This window comes from Eleginops maclovinus, chromosome 3 (genome assembly GCF_036324505.1).
Source record: "Eleginops maclovinus isolate JMC-PN-2008 ecotype Puerto Natales chromosome 3, JC_Emac_rtc_rv5, whole genome shotgun sequence".
Classification (NCBI taxonomy): Eukaryota; Metazoa; Chordata; class Actinopteri; order Perciformes; family Eleginopidae; genus Eleginops; species Eleginops maclovinus.
The window spans coordinates 8,454,718-8,472,664 of NC_086351.1; the positions used below are offsets into that span (position 1 = coordinate 8,454,718).

Here is a 17,947-nt window from a genome sequence, read left to right on the forward strand (position 1 = left end):
TTGTCCAGCATCAATTGTGTAAAGCCCTGGTACTCCTGCATCATTAGCAGCCAGAGGGGAATGTGTTATATCTAAGACTATAGTTGGCAACCAAGCTGGATATATAAAAGGAGGGAGAGGAAAGTGTAAACTCACCTCCATCTCATGAATACCCAAGAGCAGGTAAGGTCCACACTTCGAAGGTAACATATCTTTCAGCCTTTTTTTCTAACTTTTGAAGATAAAAATTGATTTTTATCTTCAAAATATCAAGCAATAAAGGGAAGAACCTGTCATTTACACATCATGATATTTGTGTAAACTTTATTTTAGTTGTTTTTCTTCGTATAATAATAACTATTATTCTGTTTCAAAGTGGAATCAATTAAACTTTAAAAAGTAATTTATTCTAATTTTATAATACATAATAAAACTGTTTTTCCTAAACATGTGACAGGAAGTATTTTTCTGCAATCCTACTTTATCTTACTAAATCTTTCTTTTTCCTAGGAAAATGTTTGTGTTCCTGATTTACACCTTGACCGTGACGCACTCTGCAGTGCACTCAGCATGCAATGTGAATGTAAGTGGTAAATATAATAAGTATGAACGTTATAGAGAATGGTTCTACATTATGTAATGCAGATGATTTACTCAGGTACAGTACTTCAGTACAACAGTTTTTAAGTGCTAAAACTCAACTGGAGTAGTTTCTTGAGTATATTTTAGACACACATATTGTGGTGTAGTTTTCAGAATAAGCTTTTACATGAACATATAATAAGAAACTACTTTGAGGCGCCTACCAAAGTTGATAACCCTGCCCGCTGTCTGGATGACACTTCTTTTTTTTTTACACATAAATGGTACACCTACAGTATATTTATTTCTGAAATCAGTTGAGGAGAGAAATTGGCAATACAGTGACGGAATATTGGTTCCTGTTTGATCAGTGCTGCTGTTTGACAGTTTGATTTGAGTGCATAAGTGGTGATTGACACTGCACTTCAAACTCCATGGCTCTGATTGTTTTTTGAAGCTATACATTTAGGTAAAGTAAAGTTTTGATTAAGTTAATATAATACATTCCAGTGCCCTTCTTTGCCCTTCATGAGTTAATTCAAATTGTGATTCACAAAAGGATCTGACTTTTTCTTCTCAATTCTTCTTTCTTTATCTCCTTTTTTTCCCCTTTCCAAATGAACCTTTCTGTACCGTGGTGCATCCACAGCAAGGTAAGCACAATGTAAACACCATCAGGCGTGTTTGAAGAGCTATTTCATTTTCCAGTATAAACCGAGACCATGCCAATAAGTCTCCCAATACGATTAAAGGATTTGGTAAAACCCTCTCTATTCTTTTGTAATGTCAAGCCATTTCAGAATCATTAAACCAGGATATGTGTGAGTCATAGCCTAGATATTAAGCAAACAGAGTAAATACCAATGTATTATCGTTAATCTGTTGTTTACACATTGGTTTTCAGTATATGTGTCTCTCTGTGTGTGCAGACATTTGCCCAGACAACACAGCAGTTCAGGCTGAGATCGTTAACTATCACAATCAATTAAGGAGAGCAGTTGAGCCTACTGCTTCTGACATGCTGCAAATGGTCAGTCCCTCTTTGTTCTCACACAATCAAAGTGTCTCAGATAATATTCGCTAATAAATCTAAGCTTTTGTTTTCCCTTGTTTGTGTGAATGAAAAAAAAATAGGTGAGTTCTTCAGCACAATTATGTTTGTGGGTGTCCTGAAACTAAAATATTGATCTTGTTTTTTTTCTCTCATACAGAGCTATGATGACCAGGTAGCAGCCAGTGCTCAGGCATGGGTTGACCAATGTGATCTGGCTCATGGAGCACCCAGCACCCGCATGATTAATGGTATATTTTTTCTTCCTTTATTCTTTAAGTGTTTCTTCTTATCTTGCTCCACATATGCCAGGACCTTAAATAATACCTCAGATGTGCATCCGTTTAAAGGTTCTCTTTGACCCAAATGACCTTGTGATTGATTATCAATCACAGTGAACATTATGCTATCTGCCGTCTTTCTTTTAATAACGAACTATCTGGAATAGGATATGTTATCATCAATAGGTCTTTTAATGAACCCTGTTTTACATACATTTCTTCATCTACTGGGACGTGGAAATTAAAACTGTGTGTTTGCATACACCCATTAATCAGTGCTGCCATGTGTTCCCACCAACGAGCAGGATATGAATTAGGTGAGAATCTGTACTATGCTTCCAAACCTTACCCGTGGACTGACGTCATCAAAGCCTGGCATTCTGAAGTTTCACGCTACCTGTATCCACATGGCTCCACCAACGGCAAAACTGTTGGTCACTACACACAGGTAACACAGCAATGTGTTGACAAAGCTAATAGCAGATGATAAAGTAGGCCTACATTGTGACCTTGTGTCAGCAGCAATGCCATCACTTTTAATGATGCTACTTTGTTATTGGATGACTACTTTTAATTCATTATTTTTAATATTGGAGTAATACCCATTGTTAAAGTTTAATGTAATATTGATTTATCTTGAGAGAATTATCCTCAGACTTTGTAGTTCCCATGAGCTCAGGAAAGAGTTTTAGAGTCTTTCTGCCCACTTTTTTTTTAGTTTTTTCATCCCACAATTGTACAGTTTCGTTAGATTCTCAGACATCTTATGTGTCATTTGTAGCTAGAAAAGAGGGAGCTGCTTTTAGAGAAAAAGGCAATTCACCAAATTAGAGAATTTTGCAGCTGAAAATCTAGACCTTTGCCTGAGGAGTTGGTAGAGACCAAATCTGAGAGAATAGGAAAGAAGTTTGATAGATTAAGGGCTCAATAAGGATTCATGACAGATTGACCGTTTCTTTTGGATCATAGCTTTTGAAGAGTCTTTTTTTGTTCCTTAAACAATAAACATTTTATGGTGAATTATCTGTACAAATAAATGTGACCAATTCTGGTTTCACCCCTCAAATTAAAGATAGCATTTTGTTGTGTTCCACCATTGACAGAAAATGTATGTTTGTATTTCAGCTAAAAACAAATAGCCATTTTCTTTCATGTCCAATTTTAAACTGTCACGATAAATACAACCACACAACAATAAAAATCAAAATCAAAATTATACAAAACAAGTCATTGCCCTGTTTGAACAAACAATAGGCATCACTGTTTAAGATTTTCCTTATTAGAGTGCCACTGAAGACAGTCCCTTTTTTTATTTTTGTTGTCAGGTGGTGTGGAGCAGCTCCTACAAAATTGGCTGTGGCGTGAAATTGTGCCGCAACAGCATCTATTTCTATGCTTGCCATTATTACCGAGCGTATGTAATCCTCATTTACCTTTCATACCCATAAAACTCTAGACTTTGCTATGCATGTGATTTCTGGAGAGAGCTTAACGGTGGTGGAAAAAAAGACTAAATGTCTATGTATTACTGAATGGCTTGAAGTTGGGTAAACAACTGTTAATCATTTGTTCAACAGAGGAAACTTCAGGACTTGGTCACCTTATAAAGAGGGACCCACGTGTGATTCCTGTCCCAATGACTGTGTAGACAAACTCTGCAGTAAGTAAAACATGCTATGACAAATATACACTCTGGGTTCTTTGTATAAAAAATATCATCTACTAAAAAAAAAAAGAAGACAATGAGCTAACATATAATTGTTTCATTACAGCCAACCCATGCCCTTTCATCAACAAATACATCAACTGTCCAACCTTGAAAAAATTGTTTGGATGCACCAATGTGTTGGTGAAAGCCTGGTGTCCAGCTGCATGCGAATGTACCACTGAAATCATTCCAATCGCCTAAAGATCAGCCCTTGAATCTGCAGTCCTCAAAATGTTCAGATCAATTACATCTTTATTGATTATCTGTCTACAAAGCATTCTACTTTACGTATAATCCATTCAAGCTTATGATGATATATTAATGACACAAGAAAAAATATAGTTTGCTCTGATTGCATTAAGTTTGAGATTGTTTTAGGAGGGGTTTAAAATATAACGCCTACAGATTCTTTATCAGAAGTATCCAAACTATTCTTTTGTTGTATTTTAATTAACCTCCACAACCTTGAAGTTTGTCATATCTTGTACTTTGGTGTTAACATTAAAATTTGCAAAAATGTGTCAGCTCAAGCAGAAAATATAATTTAACTATTAATCCACCCAAGCTCAAGATAATATGTATCAAGAATATGAATCATACAAATAATCATACAATAAAGGCTATTTAAGTCAATGTATGTTGTTCGTTCTGGTTAATTAAAGTGAAACCTATAAATGATTTAGTTGACAATTTAGTTTATAGTTACATCAACAGTGTCAGTCCAAAAAGCTTCACGATTTGCAATGACTGCTCATGCTTCTCCTTGTGAGCTGATTGTGTAAATAGACAATTACTTGGGATCATGTTTAACAAGTCAACTTTATAAACTGACAATAACTTAATGTTAAAGATTGTTGCACTGCCACCAAGTGGCCAAAGAAAAACATACATCTGCTGATCCGAACAACAGCAATGCTCTAACAGGGATTAGGTTAGGGCAACCAGTGCTGTGGTAAAGTTGCCTATTCACTTTTGCAGCAGCCAACAGTAACATATTTTTAATGGTGAAGTTGCTCAGTGAAGTTCAACAGACAATTGACAGTTGGTTGATATGAATGTCAAGAGTGATATTCCCATATCAAATGATATTATATATACATTTTGCACTTTCAAACTACTGCAAAGACATTTCTTGGGCCCTAATCACACACACTACTTCTGTACTATATCCCATTTTGAACATTATAATAAGTGACACCAAAGATAAGACATTCTGGAGCAAGAGACATGGATTGAAATCTCTAAATGTTTTGCCATCTTACATTTTCAAGATGGCTTATTCTGCCCCCTTGGAAGAATTTCAATTCAACAACTAAAATGATAAATGTTGTTGATATTCTGTGCTATTGGCTTCAGTATGAAACAAAGTTATACAGCTAGTTTCATACATGTTGATATAATACACATTACTTATGCATGAATGCAAGAGGGGAAACTATCATCACAGCACTGCAACTTTTGCAGCATTTTTGTTTTGTCAAGACTGAAATGTGATTTCTTTAAATATTAACGTTGAATAAATTAATGGTCTCATGGTCAAAAGCCTGGGGGCCACGAACTCTGCAACGCTTTGTATGACACAGTACATCTGTTGGGTTGCAATATAGCTAACAGGACTGGAGAAACAGGAACAGCAAAAACAAATGTGCCTTTTTTTCTAGAGAATTATTGGTTAAGCAAACTTCTTCGGGCCTCAGAAAATCACTCTAGTTTACATTTTAACAACGACATAGGCCAACTGTCAAAATTGGACAATGCTTAATGATGAAAAGGCCTAGATAATGACATTTGGCTAAAAAGATCAACTTTGGCAGTTATTTTTTCAAAAAGGATATACACATCCTTTTAGGAATAGTTGCACTGTTCAAAAACAAAAAAGCATCAACACCACTTGTAGACCAGCAGATGGCTCTGTTGTACAGCTCCCCATACATCCTGCTTTTTCCCCTCCTTAGTGTTTAGTGTATCTGCCTTCATCTGAACCAGTGGTCTATGAATAACATGCATTAAATCATGTAGAACAATGTTATGCCTCATCACTAACTCTCTCTGTCTCCAATACAAGAGGATATAGTATAGGCTATATGAACTACATCTAGGATATGTGTTCTACCATGTGTGGCTAATACTTCAAAGCCATCTTTAAGAATTGATACTTGATGTTATAACTCTTTTCGGTCACATAGGTTAATGTGCACAAAAAGAGCACAAGAGGCAGTTTTTAAGAGAAGGATATTACTCCACCATGGATGTTGGTAAATCATCTCAAAGCACTTTCTACATAAAGAGGAAGACCTGACACAATGTGACTGGAAACTGAAATGTCACATGAGCCCTTCTAAGAGATAAAGGCTGTCCTTGAGAGATGTCATAAGTAGGCTCTAAGTAAAGCTTACATCAAAAGCAACACTATTAATAATACAAAAAAGGAGATGTTCTACAGCCACTAAATGCAGAAAAGAAGTAAAGTTGTATATAAAGCCTTTAATTAGGCCGTATATTGGTTTACCCCCATGGTTTAGACCCAGTGAGGTCTGCGTTTTAACCCATTAGCGCTTTCAGTATAACTTTCCTTCTTGTTCTGTTCAAGAGCAAGAAGAAGATCTTTTTTCTGTGATCTGCCTTTTACTAATATAACTATTGTCAATTAGGCTTTAATTTTGAGCATATTCAGAAATGTTTCAAAATAAACATCTTTTATGTTTTGAAATGTTGTTCTTATTGGATAATGTGATATTTTTTTATGTATATTCCTCTTCATGTTGACTTTTGTGTTGTTTTGAATGCATTTTCTTGTTGACTTCTTTGCTGTTTGTAACATGTATTCACGTTAAGACTGTTTTGAAGTTTTTCTTTTTAGTTGTGTGCTGTATGATTTTTATTTTTTTGATGTAGCCTATGCATTTAAAAGTCCCACTAACACGGATTGCAAACTATTTTTAACTGAATGCTATGGTATTGGTTCATATGCTAAAGCCACCTGTCCCTATATGATCAAAATGTATACAAAGAAACACACACCTATCAAGAAACCCCAATGGAAGAAGTACTCAGATCTTGTACTTATGTAAAACTATGTGTAGGATGTACAACAGTATTAGCATCAACATAAACTTAAAGTACCAAAACTAAAAGTAGTCATTATTCAAATGTGCCCTTTTCAGAGTATTATATATTTTGTTTATAATTATTGATGCATTAAAGTGTTATCAAAGCTGGTAAAGGTGCAGCAAAGGAACATCACATCCTCCACCTGAACATCACATCCTCCACCTTGACCCTCAACACCGGAGCCCCTCAGGGTTGTGTGCTCAGCCCTCTCCTCTACTCCCTGTTCACGCACGACTGCGTGGCCACACACAGCTCCAACACCATCATCAAGTTTGCTGACGACACGACCGTCATCGGCCTGATCACAGACGGCGACGAGACGGCGTACAGAGAGGAGGTCAGAGCCCTGACATCTTGTTGCCAGGACAACAACCTCCATCTCAACGTCAGCAAAACAAAGGAGCTGATTGTGGACTACAGGAAGAGGCAGAGAGAGGCACACACACCCATCACCATCGACGGGACTCCTGTGGAGAGAGTCAGCAGCTTCAGGTTCCTCGGGGTAAACATCAGTGAGGACCTGACATGGACACATCACACCAGGGTCATATCCAAGACGGCTCGACAGCGGCCCTTCTTCCTCTGCAGGCTGCGGAAGTTCAACATGGACTCCAGGATACTCTGCAACTTCTACAGGTGCACCATCGAGAGTATCCTGACTGGCTGCATCACCGCCTGGCATGGCAGTTGCACCGCCCTCAACCGTAAGACTCTACAGAGGGTGGTGAAAACTGCTCAGCACATCACCAGGACGGAGCTGCCATCCATGGAGGACCTCTACACCCAGCGGTGTAGGAAGAAGGCCGGTAGGATATTAAAGGACCCCAATCACCCCAGCAACAATCTGTTCTGTCTGCTGCCGTCTGGCAGACGGTACCGCAGCATCCGGACCAAGACCACCAGACTCAGAGACAGTTTTATACCACAGGCTATAAGACTGCTGAACTCCTGAGCTGTGTGAATGTCTACTCACATCTTTTTATAGTACACACATACATATATATATATATATATATATATTATACACATCTGCCATACATATCTGTTTATAGTACACATATCTATATATTATACATATCTGCCATATACATCTGCTATACACAATATATGCATCTGCCCATACCTCCTCATTCAACAGTGTAAAGTGTTTAAATACTTTCAATGTATTCCACATATGTATATATTTCACATCCTCAAATCTTTATTGTTGTTATTGTAAATATTCTTCTCTCTTTTTGCACTATTTTATTTATCTTATTTGCACCATGTATGTGGAGTTGTTGGAGGAGCACGCGACATAAGATTTTCATTGCCAACATATACGCTGTATCTGCTGTGCATATGACAAATAAAACCTTGAAACCTTGAAACCTTGAAGCTAGTTTTACCCACTTTGTATGCTGCAGAGTAGCCTGTGCATTGTATTCCAGGTGCAATTTAAGTCTTATGTAAGTGTTTGTATTTCACATCATTAATCCAAATCTGCAAAGTAATTTAACGTATACATGTAGTCAAGTAAAAGTACACGATTTACTCTGATTTTTAGTATAGAAAGCAACACATTTAAATACTGAAGTAAAGTACAAGTCCCTCAAAACTGTGCTTAAACACAGTACTTGAGTAAATCTACTTAGCTACTTTACACCACCTTCCCTATGCCAATACGATCAAAATGTATATTAACACAGTTACAGGTATATATTAAGATACCACAATGAATGCACGCGAAATGTTGAACTCGGTATCCGGGTTTATTTGTATTGCAGAAAGTAAAGGGGCGTTTCTTGTCAGTCGGCAAAAAAAAAAAATTAGGTTTGATTGACAACACAGCCTGTTTTGGGTGTTGCGCCGCGCGTTCACGAGACATACACAACTGTGTTCCTTAGTTACGAGTCTCTAAGCGACGGTTTAGTTTATGGAGATGTAACGTATTATGCAAAGTGTCGTTTTTCTTTTTCACTGTTGAGATTGACTGATGGGGGAGGGAATTACTCCGTTTGCGAAACCAGGGTAACAACACAGGGTTGTTTTGAATGGACTTATATTTTGGCTTGGAAAACTAACTTCACAGAGCTAGCTAGCGAGTTAGCTTCCTAGCTCAGCACATAGACAGCAAACGGCAGTCAGTCTGTTTGCTTAGTTGCTGCAACAACTTATGAAGACCGTCCAGCCCATGGAGAAACAAGGCAAGTACAAACATATTCCGTGTGTTACAGTAGGCTAATCGTGAGTTGTGTTGCAGAGTTGACTGAACTGATAACTTAACATGCTTTTAATATTATTTTTCTTAACGTTACGGATTGCTGCCATACTGAAGAGGTTGGGTTTACAACGGTTTAAAGCAAAACAATGGATTGCTCTGTGGAGTGAACACGGTTGAAGTGTGCTACAAACGGGAAACTTATTGAAAAATGCTTCAAAGCCTGAACACATAGTAAAGCACGTCGGGTGTATGCGTTGTATCGTGCTGCATTTACATTGACATCGTTCACTGACTCAAGTTTACATCCGCTTTCAGTGAACACAACATGTGAACGCTTCTCCTTCGTATGGCTTCACAGCGCTGAATTGCTGTGAATATCTTCTGTTACTAATGTCATGCTGCTTAATTATGCTAATCACCGGGGTTTCTCTTTACAGAGCACAGTGCACGGAGCAAGCCCCTCTGTCTGTAGGAACCTGACAGATATGAGCACCGAGAGATGATATGGCAGAATAATCGCGTGCAAATGTTAAAACAGGGCAATACGCAACGCAGGAAATTGGAGTAAAGCGAATCATAAGGCTTTGCTACCCAGCAGCTTGTGTGCCTGTGTGTGTGCTCGAAGTGCCTATGGCGGAGTTTGGGGAGGACGGCCGCCTGCCTCCATTGAATCTTGAGGATACGGCCGTGCCCAGCGACGAAGCAGCTGGGAAGACGCATTGCGAAGTGTCCGTCTTGAATGGAGATTGTGGGATATCAGAAAATATGGTCGGTTCAGGATCCATCGTCGCACCTGGCAACCAAGCCGGGGAAACCGCCAACACCTCTGTGGGATTGGATGGCAAATCAGAAATACCACGCAGGAGCAGCATTATCAAGGTAAACATTGAAGTTTAAGTCTCCGGGTTTTGTCATTCATTATGGTAAGCTAGCTTGCACATCTACACCGGACATGTATGTTGGGAGAGACAATCCAAACCCCCTTGCTCTATTTCAATTAATCTTCTTTTGCTGCTTGTTATTAACCTCGCCTATAACATGGTTACACGTTACATTTCAGTTCAATGTGGTTTTCACAATAGAGGCCGGTAATGTGAACACCAGAAGCACATCCTGTACTTTGTGTCAATATTTTGCACAGAAGTACAGCAGAACTTCTTCGTATATGATGCCAGTAATGTAGCTTTGTGTACATGCCTGTAAAGACAGGATAAGATGGGATTCTCTTTATTGTTTCCAGAAGGGAGAAATGTAGTAGCAGCAGAGATGTAGAATAGTAATGCAGTGAGAAGACAGTAAGAAGCATGTGGTTTAAATGTCAATTATAGCAATAATACAGATGCTAAAACAGACATTTTTCAGATATATTTTTAAATAAAGACTGCACACACGAATAATGTTTTCAAAGACAATTCAACAGCAAAGACAGTGAATACCATACCATATCTGTAAACTTACAGTTCAGTCTGTTCAGTACTGCAGCAATGTAGCATGATACTGACACTGACTACTGGTAATACATGATTATGCAGGGCTCCTAAATGTTCTGTATCTTGACTTAACATTTGCACAGATTTATTGATAGGGTCTGCCTTAACATTGTTTGTGTTGCATACTGTTAGCGTGATACAAATCTAATTTGTAACATAAAAAAAGAAACCTAGCAAACTAAAGAATATCCCTGACAGCCACTCCAGGCTTAACCTGCTCCAGGTGCTGATCCTGGGTGTTTTGCATAACTGTTTCAGAGGAGTATACAAATAACCAACACACCTTTTAACAGGTTAATGTTTTTAGACTATTTGGTTAGTCTGATTTGTGAATATGCACTTTACTTTACTCCTCTCACTGGTGGGAACGTTGGCTGTACTGCTTGAGGTTTTACAAAGATGACGACACTTCCTTGCATTGCATCGATCTACTGTATGTTGAAAGCCTTTGAAACACCGTCTGTAGATCATGTCAGCAACACTATACTATACGGTCACAGCCTCTACTGCTTTGGCTGTCATGTCAGCCATGTACTTGTAAAGGAATACGTTTGAAAAAGGTGAAGAGAAGTGTCTTTGTTTGACTAAACTAAAGATTAATCTTTAAATTATCTTCACCATTACTCTAGTCTCTCCCCACAGAACATAACCGTAGTATAGCAATCCTATCCTGAAAGAGATGTCAGAAGTGGACACCTCTTATTTGATGTTGTTTGCATTTGGCGTTTAGAGGTCAGTAAATTAGTAGTCAGACTCAGGAATTTTATTCCCTTTAGGCCCAGTTAAAATTTAAATGCATGAGCGTAAGGAATTTCTCGAGTAGCACTTTTCAATATGCAAAGTCTGGTGTGTTTAAGGGAAGTTGGTGGCTTTAATAATTTACCATGTGCGCAATCAAGACGATTATTAGGTATTGATGTTTTAGAGAGATTTGCCAGCTTTTGGTACAGTCTCTGGCAGTGGACGGGGCTCAGCTGCACACCGTTTCATCAGCAGGTATTACTGGCAACACATTCTTGGCACCTTGTAGGTGCTGAACTTAGATGTGCCCTCTGCCTGGAGATTGATGGGGTTATATTGACATTTCTATCTTGTAACGTTCCAAGTAATCCCTCGATACACAAGAAGCTGTCTCAGTTCCCAGGCCATTTGAGTGTGATTTGTTTCAATGATGTGTTCACTTCTGTGAGCAATAGACTGTGGAAACATGTGAAGGCTTATTTGAACAATAGATTTAGATTGTTCTCTCCTTTTTGAGGACATTTGGGATTAAACTCAAATCATTTTTTTTTGAAAGAGGAAACAACGAAAGGCTTCTTTATAAAACACGAAAACCCTTTCATGGTTGTCTAGTGCCCGGGTATCCATGCAGGCAAGAACTCATTTTAAAATGCCCAATGATTTAGATTTAAATAAGTGCCATATTACGACAATCAAAGCCTTTATGACAGGACATTAGAAAAAAGTGAAGTGCACAAGTCAGCTTTAAAGGATTTTCTGGGGTTTCTTTAGCAACACAGCACACACAAATACACAGCAAGTGAGTCACAGCAGAGACTTCCGATTGGTTGAAGCCATAAATTAATGTCATGTTAAGTTAACTCTAAGACAGGGGTGCCCAACCTTTTTTGAACCAAGATCTACTTTTAAAGTTGATAGTGTGTCGAGATCTACTAAGCCATATCGAAAGCCATAGCGTAGCCACAATTAATTGTGCACCTATATAATAACACAATTTTCTGACACAAAGATCAAGTTTTAACAATAATAATACATTTATTGAAGTAAATGTACGTTGTAGGCCTAGGACTGGCCCGTAACAACACAACAACATACAACCCAATTAATACAATGCCTAATTTAAGTTGGAAAAGTGGTTATCTACTTCAGTGGGACTTCTGGCACTGAGAGGAGGAAACTAGTCTCTCATAGTCCGGACAGTAGGAGCTGAGTGCCAGCCGTAAGCAGGCCGCAAGGTGGTCATCAGTCATGGTGGATCTGTATTTTGACTTAATGATTTGTTATGTGAAAAGGCAGACTCACACAAATATGTTGATCCAAAAAGTGCAGTCAAATTCTTTGCAGTTGGTCTGAGGTTGGGGTACTTCTCTTTCTGCATTAGATTCCAGAATTGGACATTTGTGTCAGGTGTAGCTCTTGATTTGAGCTCAATGTCATTATTTAGTGTGAGGATCTCATGCTCAATGGCACCGCTATCCAGGTTGAAGAGTGATGCCACTTTGGACGTTATACAATCCACATCTATATTTTCCCCAAATGGAAAACTGAGAAAACTGACAACAGGCTCAATGGATGCAAAGTCAGTAAAGCGCCTGTCAAATTCTGACAAGATGCTTTGCACTTGATCATCATAACGTGCACTCTCAAGCTCTGCACAGTCTTTGCCCTGAAGTTCTGTGTCCATGTGTAGAAAGTTCCGCAGATCACACTGTTGCAACCTGCTTGATAGCAGCTGTAACTTGCTTTTAAAGGTGTTCACGGAGCTGATCATGTTGATGATGTGTTTGTTCTTACCCTGCAGCTCTAGATTCAAGTTATTGAGCTTGTCAGTCAGATCAGTAAGAAAGGCTAAATCCAAGAGCCACTGACTGTCTTCTAGCTGTGCATATTCAGCATGGTTTGAACGTTTCAGAAATTCTTTAATTTCGGGCAACAATTCAGAAAACCATTCCAGAAATGTACCTCTGCTGAGCCACCTTTCGTCTGTGTGCAGCAGCAGTTCTGTGCACCGGTCTCCCCCAGTTCCGCACAGAATAATCGCCTCTGCAGACTCCTGGCCCGAACAGGCAATCTTGTTAGCCACATCCATCACGTCTTTCAAATTTACAATCTTCCCGCACAACCCTTGCTGGTGAATTATACAATGGTAATTCAGGAAATCCGGGAAAGATTCAGACTGTTTGCACAATCCAATGAACCCAGCAGTACGTCCAATCATTGCTGATAGCCCCATCGGTTGTAATGGAGATGAGTTTGAAGAGGGGCAACTTGCTCTTACGAACGAATTCCATAAAAACCTGAAAAAAATCTGTGCCTCTTGTGTGCCCTTTCAGAGGCAAAATGGTCAGCAGCTCTTCTTTTACACTCATATTGCCGAAAACCATTCTAATGAACACACAAACCTGAGCCACATCCACAGCATCAGTGGATTCATCGAATTGCAGAGAAAAACACTCACATGTGTCAATATCATTCCTCAATTGCTGTTCAACATCCTCTGCCATTCCCTCGCATCGCCGTGTAGCAGAATTTCTTGATAGCTGCACATCCTGAATAGCAGACACAATCTCCTTTCGATTTTTTTAATCGGCAAAAAGCGCATCTGCGGCTTCCATGAACGCTTCACAATTTCACCATCCTTGAAAGATTTCTTTCCTTTTGCAAGAACACGACATACACGATAAGAAGCTATGGTTGCAGCCTTACTCGTGGTATTGGGCCTGGTAAAAATGGACTGTTGTGCTGCTAGCTGACTTTTCAATTCCTTGACTTTTCGGGCGCGCAGTGGTGATTTAGCTGGGAAGTTTGTATCGTAGCTCTTGTGGACCGTCTTGAAATGCCGCTCCAAATGTCCTTTCTTTGGTAAAGCCACATTTGCATTGCAGATAAGACAGATGGACTTGGCATTCGAATACACGAAAAAATAATCCTCCTCCCACTCTGAATGAAAATTATAAGTTTTAGATGTTTTAGCTTCACTCGCTCTAGTCAAGCTTCTTCCGAGTCGTTAGTTAGAACCTAGCAACCACCACCGTCCGTCCTTCAGGCCCTCCTCCCGACAGAGTCTGTACTCTTTCCTTTCCGACTGCTATCAGGGAAATCAAGTATGCAGCCAGACTTGCCCTTGTCTGCATGCAGTTGTTTTTTTTAAAACTTTTGACAGCTATAAGTGATTGAATGTTGGGCTGTGGGGATGTGACGGGTTGGACCAGTGTTAACAAGGCATCATGTTTCATACTGTCAGTCAGAGCCCTCAGTTCTTGTTTAACTGCTTCTCTACAAAAAAGATGGGAGGATGTGGTCGGGGCAACACCAACCACATTCTCATAGTGACAGCCTTAATAACAGTGAACATTAACCTGGCTTCTTTGAACATGTCTGTTGAACATATTTAGTGACGGGAGTGTTTTAGGACTATGTTTGTGGTGAGTTGGTACAAGCTATTGGCAACTTGAAACTAGCAGGTCGAAACAGAAAAACTATGTGCACTGTTGCAAAAAAAAAAGTGAAGCTTGCAGTCCATGGTTGGCAAAATAGCACTTTTGCAGATCTTTAAATTTCATGGTTTCTGAATAGGGAACTTAATGTGATACTCCACCCAAAATCTGCACACACCCTACCAAACCTCTTTACATAGAATATTTCAAACCCTTGTTATTTTAAATATATCCCCAAATTCACTGCGTCTTTGCCTTTCACCCCCTAATGTATTGAAGTTCTTTACTTTGGCAAAGTAATGACTTTTTGGGACATGCCGAGCCCATGGATAACAATAGAAAATGTTGCAGAACTGAGAAATTAGGACTAAGGGGTTTACTTATTTAAAACTCTGCCTCCACCAGTGAGTTGTTACCATGCTGAAGTGGGTGTCAAGTGGGCGAAAAAATAATGAGCCAATGGCTACAATTCTTTCCACTTCAGGTCTCACCTCAGATCCTTTCGAAGAAAGAGGATCTTTTCATTGCTCGGTAAATAACACTTGTTACACAGAGCCACAGAGGGAAACACACTCACTTAGTGATATCACCCTGTTAAAAGGAAAAAAAACCATATGGTGTTAATTATGGTGGACCAGCAGTGCCGCAAGTCCAAGACAAGTTTCTCCTTGGGAATCATTATATTGTATCATAACATTTAGTCAGACTCAGTAACTGTTCAGCATGCAAAGTGTGATTTCTGTGAGAATTATATAGACGAGCTTGGTTTGTGCTATCCAGAAAACGGTAGCAGCCTTTTAGGCCTATCTGTTGAGGTAAGTGGAAGTTTACACTGAATTTGCATCAGATGTTAATTATGTGAAACATGCCTGTTAGTACAGCAGTATTTTTAAGTCCAATTCAACCTTTTAATTGTTTTTTAAGAGATGAACCCCTGTACTGCTGATGAGGAGCAAAGCTATATTAAAAGTCATTGTGTATTTGTTATAAGCGAAAAACTGTCGTTAGTTCTTTTGGTAACTTTGCCTTGAAGAAACATTGACTCTCTTTTTAACTGTTTACCTTTTTCAGATTATAAGCCATTTGTACATTCTATGTCATATTTTAGAAGGTTTGCATAGTGGTAAAAAAAAAAAACGACTTTCCTTTTATATGATACGGTACATTTGTAGTACATGTAAGAACCTACTCTAATTGAAAAAAATGGAACCATTGCATGTCTTGTTTAAAAAAATATACAATTAAAGCTAGGAAAATCTATTATATGGTATAGTACTCAGACTTAGCGTCTCTCTTCACGTGTACTGCACACTGTCTTTAATGGAAGTGAGAGGGAATTTAGAAAGTGGTAATGGAAATGTTGATCTTGCCAAGCATTGTCATATTAATCATTCATAATGTCACTCTACAAACCGCCACTTAAGCATAGTTATGGACTTCCCAACCCTCATTTAGCCTACCAACCACAAATAGTTGCTTAACCAAAACTATCTTTGAGCAATGAATCGTGCATGCATATGTGTTATCAAGTTGCCCAACCCAATACCACCACTACAGTTGATGTGGTTATTTATTATGGATATTTTTTACAGCCATCTGTGGTGCAGTGTCCTGTTGCTGTCTCAGGTTCACTCTTCTTGGCTTTATGTGTTTAAGGAAGGCGATTCACAGGAGCAGTGATCAACACGACTAACTGCTTGTTCAGTCAGTGATTTAGGTGCTGCTTGCCTCACCCAGGTATTTCAAGAGTAGCTCCAATGACTTGGCAGTGATTACAGTTCTGCCGCATTAATGGGAGAGGTGGCTCCATGCCTCTGGAAAGGAGTTTAATTAAAATTGTATTGTAATAATCAATAAATCAAAGAAAAAGTGTTCATCATAAAAACATTCAAATCGAGGCTGCTCCTGATGAGATGTGAATATAGTTATATTATAGAGGCAATGCAAGTCTTAATGTAACTCCTCAAATGCATGTTTATTAAAAATACTGCACTTTTTTTGTTGTAATTTAACTGTTATTGACTTTACAAATGCTTTGTTGGATGGAAGAAACACAGACTGACGTCAGGCAAAAATGTAGTTTTGTTTGCAAGTAATGAAGATGAAGATGAAGAAGATTCAACTTTATTGTCATTGCACAGAGTACAAGTACTAGGACAACGAAATGCGGTCTCTGCATTTGACCCATCCTAGTGTTAGGAGCAGTGGGCTGCCATTATGTACGGCGCCCGGGGAGCAGTGTAGGTAACCAGTGTCTTGCTCAGGGACACCACGGTGGCACTTGGTCTTTCGGGGACTTGAACTGGTGACCTTCCAGTTCCCAGGCCAAGCCCCTATGGACTTCGCCACCACCGCCCCTAATGTGATAAAATGTAACTGCAACTAAATTGGGGCTGTGTATTATCATTCGAATTGGTATTGTGTTGTCTGTCAGCAAGGCAAGACTGCCTCAGCATTGTCTTGCATGTCTTTTTAACTTGAAGAGACTCCTAGAATGTTTCAGCAACGCTGTGTTGTCACTGTAACTATGTTGGCTGGGAAAATCCTGACGAAATTGGCAGCTAATATTAATTTGACTCAGAGTGCAGGCAGAGCTTTGGATGCATGCCAGTGTTCTCTCTGCCTTCATCAGATTCTGATTCTCATTTTGAGATCTGAGATCTGATCTGAATGTGATTACGATCATTTTTCATCAATTGCAGTTTCATTTGTAAATGCATTCAATGCAGTCTGACCGGATTAAATAATTAATTAGTGGTCACTGTGCCTCACCGCTGTTACATTGCACCTATCAATAAGTGGGTAAACCGTTCCTATTTATGTTTATCGAAGTTCAGTTTGATTGATTTTGTGTGTGTGAGTGTTGTAGTGTGCAAACACTTTAATGCTGTGTTAATTAGAAGATGTGTGAGTTATTATTGTTCCTTTCTGTGCCCTTCTGCAGTTTATGAATGAGACAAAGACCTTCGTTTGATTTGTCCCTGTCAATCTGAGAGCAGATTAATACACCAATCTGGACGTGTACAATTTCTCAAAGACTACATCTGCAAGGTTAATTGTGTTAACTTCACAGAGATTTCACAATTTTCAAAAGGTCCATAATTTCCCCCTTTTACCAAGTTTTATGAAAAACCTTCCAATAGTTTTTCTGTAATCTTTCTACAGACAGACCGACAGACAAACCAAGACAAACATGACCTTTTAGCAGTGGTAATTAACATGTTGTCTGGGTACGTGTTATGTAATTCCATAGATAGCTCAGCCTGTCCTCATAATAACATACAATGCTGGGCTTTATGCTTTTCAGGCATATGTCACAGTCGGCAACTTAAGAAAAGCCTCACCCCTGTAGAAATGTTCTGTT

The 17,947-nt window shown here is 39.0% G+C and overlaps 2 protein-coding genes across 2 annotated transcripts in view; both read left to right on the forward strand.

The window, feature by feature from the left end:
- The first annotated feature begins 1,485 nt into the window (after positions 1-1,485).
- LOC134862157 (cysteine-rich venom protein pseudecin) lies at positions 1,486-4,214 on the forward strand. The gene is made up of 6 exons (XM_063879898.1): positions 1,486-1,591; positions 1,773-1,863; positions 2,199-2,341; positions 3,219-3,307; positions 3,471-3,553; positions 3,666-4,214. Exons 1-6 carry the CDS (start codon positions 1,580-1,582, stop codon positions 3,800-3,802), a joined length of 555 nt encoding a protein of 184 aa, XP_063735968.1. The 5' UTR covers positions 1,486-1,579; the 3' UTR covers positions 3,803-4,214.
- A 4,382-nt stretch (positions 4,215-8,596) lies between these two features.
- LOC134861832 (inactive phospholipase C-like protein 2) overlaps positions 8,597-17,947 on the forward strand; it is a 33,391-nt gene continuing 24,040 nt past the window's right edge. Inside the window, exons 1-2 of the mRNA XM_063879366.1 lie at positions 8,597-8,898; positions 9,353-9,794. Coding sequence (XP_063735436.1) covers positions 9,546-9,794 — 249 coding nt within the window. The 5' untranslated portion in view covers positions 8,597-8,898; positions 9,353-9,545. The remainder of the gene's footprint in view (positions 8,899-9,352; positions 9,795-17,947) is intronic.